Genomic DNA, 12,613 nt, shown 5'->3' with positions numbered 1-12,613 from the left:
TTGATATAATTTCTTGAACAATTTAAAGTTTTATTGACAAAGAGGTTTATGAGGATACATAGCAAAAATAAAATAATGGATAAATGGACATGTGGTGAATGATGTGCTCTGGTTAACATATAGAAGTACAAACACAATATTTCTACAAAATTTTATTTTTTTCTCAGGACTTTGTTTTATTTGATACTGCTGTAAACAAGTTTAATGGAATGATGGCTGACAATGAAAATGTATGTCATGCATGTATATAAATGAAACAAATCATTAAGAAATAAAACAACGTTGCTTTTTCATCTTTTAACATTGTTTAAAAAACATTTACTTTATGTTTCCTAATATAATATTTTTATCTTTATTACAAATGTGTTGAGAAAATACACCAATTTCAAAGTAGAACATTCTTTTCTATTTCATTAAAATCTAGATTAATTTATTTGCAGCAAACATCAAATTACACAACATATAATGCATTTAGATGTTTCATCAACGAAGACTTTCTTCTTAAATTGATAAAGCTCTTGTCTATTGTAAAAAAATTGTACAATGAATCTTAAATCATACTGTTTTATAATACACTTTTTGTTCACGATTATATATTGCTATGCTGATCCATATATCAGTCAAACACAATTTTTGCAGATATTTTATATTGCAATGGCCACATTTCAACTACTGATTGTAGATTTCATTATTATATGATATTACAGCTAGATGTACAATACTCTTAACAACATAAAATTCTATTGTTTGTCGTAGTATTTAATGAACACAACCGTCTATCGACTTGAGTGTACACTGACATAGATTATGATGCTGGTTTTTCTTCTGTTTTTGCAGTGTCTTTATTTTCATCAGCTGGGGCATCAGGTTTAGTTGAGTCAGTTGCTGGAAGTATAAAATATATAACTTTAACACTCATTTCATCACCAGTTTATTGATTAAGTCTTCTATATATATTTACATCATTACTAGTTATAAGTTAACTACACATTAATACCTTCACATATAGATACTTGACCATCCTTTAGTAAAATGTAACTCATCAGCAAATATCAAGCATTTTTTCTTTACCTTGATATAACAAAGACATGTCTGTCCAATGAGTAGCATTAGTAACTCTCTACCCTGTAACACATTCATGTCACAGAGATAGTAGAAATTGAATAGGAAATCAAGTATCTTATTTCAACACAGTGAAACTTTAGTACAAACTTGAGTACAAGTAATATAAAGTCACTAAACGTTGTAAAAACAAACGAAGCTGCTGTCTACACAGAAACTGAAGTGTCACCATACTTGTCATAACAATATTTGAGCCGCGTCACAACAAAACCAACGTAATGCGTTTGCGACCAACATGGATCCAGACCAGCCTGCGCTTCCGCACAGTCTGATCAGAATCCATGCTGTTCGTTTACCAACTCTTTTACAAGTAGAGAAACTGATAGCGAACAGCATGGATCCTGATCAGACTGCGCGGATGCGCAGGCTGGTCTGGATCCATGCTGGTCGCAAACCCGTTATGTTGGTTTTGTCGTGACGCAGCTCATTTTATACCACAACAATCAAACAGCAGCTAAACCAGCAAAACAAAACAATAAAGTCCAGTTATATGTCCAAGATTTTCTGTTATTAATTCAAATTGTTAGCTAAATTACCAACTATTACAATGAAAATTGATTAGCAACTTAACCTACTGGAACTGAAAAGTAATAACCTTCACCACCAGTATAGAGCCAGGCCATCCTGCACATCTGTGAAGTCTTGTCAGACTCTATACTGTTAGTGGCTCTATTTCTCTATATAAAAATCCCTGAATATTTAAATGAATTGTACCAATCAAATCTGTTATAAAAATACAGCATGTTAAGGGATTAAGCAACAATGATTCCATTCTGGATTACAGCATTATTATGATGATGAAGCATGTGTACACACCAGACATTTACCTTTCTATTTGGAGATGATGACTGTAAATATTGTATTACCATAAAGGAATATTTGTGAAATATTTTATCAAACTCATTGATTTACATCCAAACTATTAAGATATCTATTCCATTTTCATATTTAAGTAAGAGGTATCAGTATAACTTCAACCAGATCCGAATTATTAAGATATTTATTCCATTTTCATATTTAATAATAACTTCCAAGATTTCTAAATTGCTTGCTATTTAGTCAGAATACTGTTTCACATTAAATCATTTATTTTGAGAAGATCTTGTCTATTCTTAATTGCCTTAACTAAGATACAAGCTATTTAAGTAACATTATGGTTATATCATTTGTTTTTTTAAATAAACAGATATAGTGAATGACATACACAAAAACAGGTATCAAACTATGTGTCCTCTTGTCCAAGAACAAAATGCCGCGAATGCCTGGCAGACATAATTGTGCTAAATAATAAACAACACTTGTTTTTAGTTATTTTTTTCTTTTTCTTGTTGGGTTTGTTGCACCAAAAGTGTATGTCATATGTCGAGTTTCCAGCTTTACTGGTGGAGGAAGACCTCAGGTGCTTTTCCGTGCATTACTTCAGGCACAAACAGGCACCTGAGTAGAACCACCAATGTTCCATAAGCTAGATGGATGGTTTCCACACATGAAAGCATCCAAAGTCCCTGTTGGGGTGAACTCATAGCCGTGAGGGGGAAGTGTTTGAAGAAGTCAAAGACCTTAACCACTTGGCTACAGAAACGTATTGTTTTCATGAACATAATTTCTGATATACTAACCTTTCTTCTCAGGTTGTTCAGGGGCAGCTGGTTTATCTTTCTCTTCCCTGGAAAAAACATAAAGAGATATATGTATAAAACATATATAAGATACAAGTCTAATTTACATGCTACAGTGAGTTAAAAATAAGATATTCATTTGCATTATTAAAGCATAATTATTAAGAAAATAGATCAACTATCAAACATGAGTAAAAGCAGGAGCATTTAATGGTGATATATATTTCCTGCAAAAAATGTAAGCTCAGTCTTTTATTTTTTGAGATTGGGTTTCAATATGCACTTGGTACAACAAGCATAAAATAGCTGGACAGCTCCCTTATACAAAATGTATTATTAGTTATTAAGAATGTTGACAGGTTATATGGCCCTATATAAATGGCTATTTGTAAATATAACCAGAGCCGCTAGGCGAGGGTTATATTGCAAACAGCCGTATATATACAGCCATATAACCTGTCAACAATCTTTATAACGAATTTATAATAGAGCAAGCATCATTTTTTAGAGAAAAATGTAAGATTTCTTCATGAATCGACAGCAGCCGTGTATATAAAACTATATAAATGTCATGATTATCCAATGAAAAGCTGACGTTAAAAACGTGCAGTATTATAAAGAAGGATACAGAGTTCCGTAGGGAGACTAAATCACACAGCATTAAGGATCAGATGATTCTAAAACATTAATCAGTGTGTCATGGCAGATAGACTGTTATAAGTTGACAACAACATTTGAATGCATGGTAAACATACAGTAACTTGATAATCAATCAGAATCATTAGTAAAATATAATGTTTGATATATCGGCAATTATATGACATGTTAAAGCATAATGTGATGTTTTTTCTTTCAAAACTTTCTACCTTTAGTTCACAGTAAAACCAACCTTAAGAACAAACTAATCTATGTACATGTATTTAACAAAGCATGTAAACTATAATCACATTCTTACATATTTTGATCTTTATCTTTAGCATTTTCATTGGTGTCAGATTCTTTCTTCACTTCCTTTTTCTCACCGTCCTTGTTGTCTGCTGTAAATAAAATATAATTCACATGTCTCAAACAATGTATAGTAGCCAGGTACATTTGTTATATATATTCCAGTTGCTGTATTTTTTGGTATCATTGATCAGTGATTACTAGAAGAATATGTAAAGTAAGATAAGTTTTGTAACATAAACTATAAATTTCTATTAATATTAACACAATTGATAACATGATAACTGCCTTACATACTTTTTAATTGAAATTATTGAATACAATGTATCTATTGTGATTGTTTTTTTATTATTATTTTCTAAATGATAAAATGAGGATAATTTACATTTAGCACCCTCAGCTTTTTTCTCATCGTCTGTTTTAGGTCGTTTATGTTTTGGTTTGTGTGACGTTCTGTCTCGTCTACCTCCGGCCTCGTTTGGTCCTGACATCTCGTCTTCCGAGTCTGAAAACTCTTCATCACAGTGGATACGTTTATCACTGGCACGTACTGAAAATATCATTTTATTTGTCAGAAATACTGTAATCTTATAAATATAACATAAACAATGGAACTCTTTCTAGTAAATTCAACATAAATAGATGAACAATTGAATGATGAACAATCTCTTTCAAATCATAACATCATGATTATATTCATGAGTTGAATGTTTCTTATCTTAGATATTTATGATAAAACAAAACTTGAATGTTCTGTAAAAGTCTATATCAGAATGGTATTTGTGAATGTGCAATGCCAATTTTACCAGTTTTGGTAACATTTCACTTCTAAAACTAAAAGTTCTAAGAATAATTTAAATACAGCCAAAATTAAGAATGCATTGAAGATGTTATAAATTTAAACAATTTAAAAGAAATCCTATTAAGAAGCCGAAACTGAAAAGTACAAAACTAGGAAAATGACAGGCTTAAAATAAGAGAATTCAAGACAGTATCACTATCGTAATGTTAAAGGGACATACTAGAGATTCTGCTGTCTGGGTTTTCTTTATCTTCATTATCACTCTCATCATTGAGGGCATCTTCTGGTATAGCTGAAATAGTTATACAATAGCACAGTTATTTACCATACATGGCTACAGGATACCTGTCTATAACAAATTCAACTTTATTGCAAAATCTTGTCTTCAACCCATAGACATAGTTACAATAACATGTAGGTATGACATGAGAAGGCAAGGTTGAACAATAAAATCTTTCAGTATACACATTGGCATACAACTCGCTAAAACATAGCAAATATCTACATTTGTATGGATAATTCAATAAATTGGTATAAACATTGCGATGTAAAAGACAGCATATGACAAAACCAGTCAAGATACACGAAATCTTTCAGACAATTGAATATGAAATATACCTAAACAGTGAACATTTAACTCTATTTTTTAAACTTCAAATATGATAAAATTATAAGTTCAGTAATATTTGGTTTAACTTTTAATTGTAAATATATTTTCTGAAATTTCCAGATTTTGCACTATAGGCCTTAAATATTTCATCAAAAATGTCCAGTACATGTAACTGTTTAGTGGTTAGTTTTAACTACAATATTAATAATTCTATACATCTAGGATAAGAAGTTAAGAAGTATAGTAATACCTTGCATTTGAACACCTGGTGCATGAGGCAACATTCTCAAATTCTCAAACAACCTTGTCCTATAATACAATTAATACTGTATCAGTAAAATAGTGAGTTTTAGTTGACAATGAGATAAAACACAAGATAAAAGAAAAATACTCAAACTGACAAAATATAACAGCACTGGATTCTTTTATTAAAAGCCATTTGAAGAAAATGTATGCTTGAGCATCTGGGCATAAGCCTGCACATCAATACAGTCTGACCAGGCTCAAAGCTGCCAGCTTACTAAAAATTTTCATCTTGATAAACACAAAGTTGATAACTGTCAGTTCCAAACATAGAAACATAGAAGCTAGTCAATTCCATTTAAGTAATTTAGGAGAATAAAGGTTCATGTAGATAATTACATGTACACATGTATTTCATGTATCTGATATGTAAATACTTACTTGATTTTTTCCAGATATTCTCCTGTGTTCTGGTTGGCCATATTTGAGGGACTAATGTTCAACTTGAAGTCTGGTCCATAATACTCAAAGTAATCATTGTATGGTAATTCTGTAAGGACAGATAAAAAGAAACATTTAATCACACACATATACTCAACATCACTAATTCCGCGTCATCACTTATTTCACGGTAAAGGCATATTTTCTTGTGACCACTCATAAATTGGTCAGAATTGACATATTTTATTCATACAACCTATACAACAAAGTTTTTGTGCAAAATATTTAAAATCTCTAGATTTTTACGTAAAATAGAACAACATTTTACAAACTTCTGCAAAAAGCAACAATAGTCCGTTAAATTTTTGCATAGGTCTGAAACAATTATCATTTTCTTAATGTTCTTGTTTGTTGAAAAAATAAATTTTGAGTCACAATGTAAACATACTTTTAACATTTAAAATTATGTTAGAATGCGTTAAATATTAGCGTTATACTATAGGCGCGTCAATGAAAAATGGTTCTTTTCACTTCAAATGGTCTTTATTTTTTGGTATGTGATAAATAGAATATTGAATGAGTGTAAGTTTAATACTGAATTTCTCTAGATTTTTACGTAAAATAGAACAACATTTTACAAACTTCTGCAAAAAGCAACAATAGTCCGTTAAATTTTTGCATAGGTCTGAAACAATTATCATTTTCTTAATGTTCTTGTTTGTTGAAAAAATAAATTTTGAGTCACAATGTAAACATACTTTTAACATTTAAAATTATGCCAAATAACATGTAGAAATTTTAACTGAAACATGAAAAAACTGAAATAAAACATCATTACTGCGAATTAAATGATGACATACTGTTTTCAAAATGGCCGACATATGGTCTACGTCTTGCTCATTTAAACTGATTTTGACTAAACATATTGTTGTTTGCTTGTGTCATACAGCAGAAAATACCTATATGTAAAAGCTTATGACAACTTTTGTACCATAAGTTTCATTTGTTTTTTTCTTTCCTGCTTCAAAGTGTTAAGTACTGTGAACTAAGAGGAGCACAGTATATATATAATTTCATTTCTTAATATTAAACCTCAAACAAGCTGCAACTACATCAACTTACTGCCATGTAAACATAGGAATAACAGAAACTGTAAAAATTTCCCATATTAATTTTCCATTATTATCTTATCTACATAATATTTAATTTTTTTTTCAAACTTAAGAAATTTGTTAGTATTTCTATACTAAACATAAAACATCCAACAATAACACATATTTTATGTCTGACATTTCGCCTTAATACAGAAGCTTCATCAGAATACAAGACATAAGATCTAATAAACAGCGTTATACCATATGGCGGCAAAATTAACCATAACATTAATAATATACATAATTAATGAATAATAACTAAAGTAACATGACATTGTATATAAAGTTTGTTTTAATGCATTGGAAATTAGTATTGAAAATATATTGTAATGTATTGCAATGTATTATCACACTATGTATGATTAAGATTATGTACTATGTACAAGTCGAAATAAAATAATGTTCTGTTCTGTAAATTATATAAAAACATGACATCCTTACCAATATTAAATACAAAAATTCCCTTTGACTAAAATATATAAAATCCCAATTAATTAAACAAAATTCTGAGATCTTCCTTCATAAAAGATGTACTGATGTACAGTATAATTACCATTGGCAACTTCTACATTGAGAGCTATAGATGTTTCATGTGTCCAGCATCTAGCTACATTTCTAATGGTATAACCTCCTCCACCCAGTAACATCAATGGAAGATTCCATTTCTTCATGAACTCTACAGCTTTACCATGACCTGTAAATATACATCAACAAGTCTTATACATAATGAACAAAATAATAACACTGGTTTACCATGAAATAAGTGTTTAACATTAGAAACTTATTTACAATTATGTAGTAATATTGTCATCATTAATTGATAAATTACCCTCTTCCCTTCTGAAACTTTAAAAGATTAGCTGTTACCACAAGCATAGAGCCAACTGTGAAGTGTGACCATGCTCTATACTGCTGGTGGCTGTTTGTTTATTTATACTAAATTACTTTCAGATTTTAGATAAACTGTTCCAAATTCAAAGTGGGGAAAATCCATAACACAAATTCAGCACGTTAAGGGTTAAATAAAAGCCAAATTCAGGACTTTTTAAACAGTTTTCATACAGACATATAGGCAAAATTTAAACTGAGAACATTAACCCAAATTTTTTCCACTTAAATGTTTCCATTAATAATATTCTAACAACATGCCAAGTTTAAAGAAATTCTATTGAACAGTTATAATTTTGCCTATGTATATATGAAAACTCTCGGAAACACCCTTAAGCTTTTCTGTGAAAATGAATCATGACAAGACTCTGTTTGGGTCTTAACTGAAAACAGACTTCCCTAACTAGTTCTTGTGAGAAAGCACAACAACTTAATTTAATTAAAATGCTATGAAAATCATTATCAAACTTAAAAAAAAAAACACACACACTTAGCCATTACTTATTATATAAAAAGAAAAGAATACATAGAATGCTAACATTATGATAGTAGTAATGTTACAGGTAATTAGAACTGACCTTTGAGAGTAAGATTAAAACAACCCAGTCTGTCCCCTGATAGTGAGTCAGCCCCACATTGTAGCACTATAACACTAGGCTGGTACATCTCCATAACCTTGGTCATCACCTAATAACAACAACAACAACATTATCTAACTGACCATTACAGTTCTTATAGAGCCCTGTTTAACCAATCTCCTTAGCCTTCATAAAAGGGTATAATGTAGGAATTGTTGAAGTCTAATGTACATTACCAGTAGGATTTGAACATTACTCTTTATGCACTTAACTTTACCACTCCAACAAGACAAATTTCAGGAATCATATAATGTGTAAAAATGGTATATATGTACAAACATAACAACACAACTCAATGTTAATATACCTAAAAATCAATTTAAATTGTGAAAGTGGCATAAAGCAAATAAATAAATTTCAAAACTAACTAAATTTTAGGGAATCTAGATTAAATTTTACAACTCACTGGTTTGAAGATAGTTTCATATGCTTCATCATCAATACCATCTCTTAGAGGAAAGTTGACAGCATAATATTTCCCTTTTCCTGCACCTATATCCTGTACACAAACAAACTCTATCTCAATATACATCACAAGGTATTATAAAAACTTTAACATAATGGTTACGCCGACACCGACGCTCGGGTGACTACAATAGCTCTACTTATTCTTATCGAATCGTCGAGCTAAAAAATATACATCATCACTTATACATGTCGTCAATCATTACAATATTTACATATAACATACATAATCTGTAGTTTAATCAGATATATATGTAATAGTTATAATTTATAAAAGTTATCAATTTTAAATACAAAACTCAAACTAACAATTTAGGTGTTATCATTTAAACATCAGTAATAAACACTTAGATACTACCCAGCAAAAGCTGTCATATAACATTAACTTATTAACAATTCTCAGAGTTTGATAATAAAACAAGATATGTTTAATGTGCACAAAGGGGAATAACTCTGTAAAACCCAAACTAGTGTTAATGATGCTTGGTGCACACATGGGAAGTTTCAAATTAATGTCTTTAAAGTGACTGGAGAGATAATTTGCCACAAAACCTAAGTTAAGGGGTATAATTCAGTAAAAAATCATTTCAGTGTTACAAGTTCAAGACAGTAACATATAATTTTGACCACAAAGGTGCATGTTTGTCTCAAATTAACACCTTTCAAAGATAAAAAGGAATGATCTTTACATAGTAAAAGCAGACATCAACTTGAACATGTAATGCAAAGGTATTACTAACAATGTCTATTGAATCTACAATCATAATGAAGGTCAATCTTACCCTAAGATCTCCTGTACCAGGGAAATATTATCCATATTTATGGAATGAGACAGTCATCACACGATCTGTTGTATAAAATGCTTCTTCTACACCGTCTCCATGGTGAATGTCAATATCTATATATAACACTCTCTGATGGTATCTATAATAACAATCATCTTTATATAATATGCTTCCATATCACACTAATACATACATCAAACTTTCATTTCTTGTATTTTTATGTATGACAAAAGATACTGCCATTATTTATCTAACTTACATGACTAACAGCCATTATCAGATATAGATACTAGTATTATCACTAGAAAAAAAGTAAAGTAATATGCAACTTCCAACACAAAATCTTATTCAATTGAACTTTCAGATAGATTTTGCAATTAAAGGAACTCAACTGAGGTCCAATAGCCTATAAACATGAAATTTGAATTTCTTACATAAATCAACTGGGGAACATAAAACAGAAAGATTCGCAAAAGATAATCAAATAATTTAATATACTCAACAAGAGCTGTCGGTAGGACAGCATGCTCGACTATTCTTAGTGCTTGATAGTAAAAAAAATGCCTGATACAGTTACCTCCTCCTGTTTACAGGTTGGGGTCATGATGGTGAACAAGTGTGCAAAGTTTCAAAGCCATATGTCAATGGACTTTGAAAATATTTGAACTATTACAAAAACTTTAACGTAAATTCTAAGTCGAAAAAGGGGCATAATTCTGTCAAAATGCTTGATAGAGTTACCTCCCCCTGTTTACAGGTTGGGGTCATGATGTTGAACAAGTGTGCAAAGTTTCAAAGCCATATGTCAATGGACTTTGAAAATATTTGAACTATTACAAAGACTTTAATGTAAATTCTAAGTCGAAAAAGGGGCATAATTATGTCAAAATACTAGCTAGAGTTCCCTCTTTATTTACAGATTGGGTCATGATGATAAACAAGTGTGCAAAGTTTCAAAGCCATATGTATACGGACCTTGAAAATATTTGAGGTGTTGCAAAAACTTTAACATAAGTGGTTACGCCGACGCCGACGCCGACGCTCGGGTGACTGCAATAGCTCTACTTATTCTTATCGAATAGTCGAGCTAAAAATCATGCAAAAGTCGTATTTCAGTGCTTTTCTAAAAAAAAAAAAAACAAAAAACAAACTACTACACGCGTGTGGTTGTTCTTTTTGGATTCATTGTGCTTTTCTAAGACAGATATGAGTGAACGCATTACAACGCTTTACAACTTTGGGATATTTTTGAATTTCACAATTGAATATTTATTTTGGGAAAATGAGTTAGCGAAGGATCTGAAATTTTGCAAACAAGTTATTGGTCTAGACCTACATCAAATGGTACATTAATCTTGAAAAACAATTTTCAGTCCCGTCATGTCAACAAACCTCAGTGGAGTCCCTTTAACAGTGAAGAATAACTGCATAAACTCCTTACTTGAGTAATTCCAGAATGGCAAGTACAATATCATTAACATAACAGAATCCTGATGCCTCTGATTTCTTAGCATGATGTAGACCACCGGCCCAGTTTATAGCAATATCTGCTGCCTGTTTGTTCAACTTTACTGCCCCAGCTTTAAATAAAACACAATAATAATTACTGAGTATTTCAGTATATTCAGTATATAACTGATTACTTTAAGTATACTAGTAACAGTTTAATATAACTGACTATAAATGTTTGCTAATGAAATATTACTTTTTAAAGTAATTCAAAGTAACAAAAATCTATATCCTTGGCGGAAAAAATTGAAACATGATGACAATAAAGTATGGTACAGGTATACAGTATAATTATATACAATGGGGTATACAATAAATTTATCTACATAACTTACAGTTTTATATTATCTTAATTTGCTATAAATCAATGTTTAACTCTTTTGCTGATTCAGACTGAACCTTGAAAACTGCTGATCTTATTTCTCACTTGGAACACTAGATAACAAAAATTAGTTCCAAAGATTTGTTTCAAAGTATTCATACATCAATAACTGTTAACAAACTTTACAAATTTCACTTCTTACCAACAGATCCTCCTGTTGACAGCTGACAGAATTCATACATGCCATCAAATACTGGGCAATCTTCACCGACATTGACTGTAATATATATAGACTACTAGTTTATATACCAAATCATACCCATGGCCTGTACAAGGCAAAATGTACAGTGCAGCATTGGTTGCTTATATTACTCTATCAATGAAAATCAATCCAAAGTCTTACAGAATCTGCTATATTTTTTTCTCCAGCAAATGTGACAGCAGACAAAAATTCAAATATACACTTTGCGTTGCAAAAAAAGGTTTTTAATCGCCCCAGTAATTCATGTTAGATTAAAAAGATGTGTCTAGTTTTGTTACATAAATAAACTGAACAATTACTATATCAAATTGAAATAAGAATGAAAAGAAAACAATATTCTCAGTGAAGTATCATCCTTACATCTCTGCATCTGTTTATTATATTCGGACATATTATCTGGTCGTATACTTCGTAAAAACTTGATATAATCATCGCTATGGAACTTGGTCATTTCCTCCTGGGTGGCCTTGTGTGGTCGCTGAAACATATATTTTAATACATCTATATAATTCCCTGATCTGGACCAACAATACATAATAACAGTGACTAACACTTTGCACATATCATATATATTTTACTTTAAAAATGGTAAATGTTATATAAATCCTTTATTTCAAAGAACTTATTAACCCATTACTTCATGAGCATTTTGTTAAAAATGGCTGTTTTCATTGTGTGGTAAAGTTAAGAATCTATTCATCTGATTATGCTGCATTTTGTAAATATTATGTCATATTTTGTAATTTAAAGTTACATCATCGTTCATTTATTTTTAATCAGTCACTAGTAGATATCTAATTATATAAGG

The 12,613-nt window shown here is 30.6% G+C and overlaps 1 protein-coding gene across 1 annotated transcript; it reads right to left on the bottom strand.

The window, feature by feature from the left end:
• Positions 1-139: 139 nt before the first annotated feature.
• Positions 140-12,283, bottom strand: LOC132713003 (probable histone deacetylase 1-B; the record flags this gene model as incomplete). The annotated part of the gene is given in 14 exon segments (XM_060695441.1): positions 140-885; positions 2,742-2,788; positions 3,697-3,778; positions 4,072-4,236; positions 4,709-4,780; positions 5,349-5,407; positions 5,783-5,891; positions 7,490-7,630; positions 8,403-8,511; positions 8,869-8,961; positions 9,710-9,851; positions 11,154-11,292; positions 11,746-11,820; positions 12,166-12,283. Coding segments are annotated over 14 exon segments (1,431 nt in total), but the record flags the coding sequence as incomplete, so codon positions are not given.
• Positions 12,284-12,613: the final 330 nt, after the last annotated feature.

The sequence above is a fragment of the Ruditapes philippinarum genome, unplaced genomic scaffold (genome assembly GCF_026571515.1).
Source record: "Ruditapes philippinarum isolate M1 unplaced genomic scaffold, ASM2657151v2 ctg4284_1_1_1_1, whole genome shotgun sequence".
Lineage (NCBI taxonomy): Eukaryota > Metazoa > Mollusca > Bivalvia > Venerida > Veneridae > Ruditapes > Ruditapes philippinarum.
The sequence above is the reverse complement of the archived record's forward strand: the minus strand, read 5'-3'. Positions and strand labels throughout refer to the sequence as shown.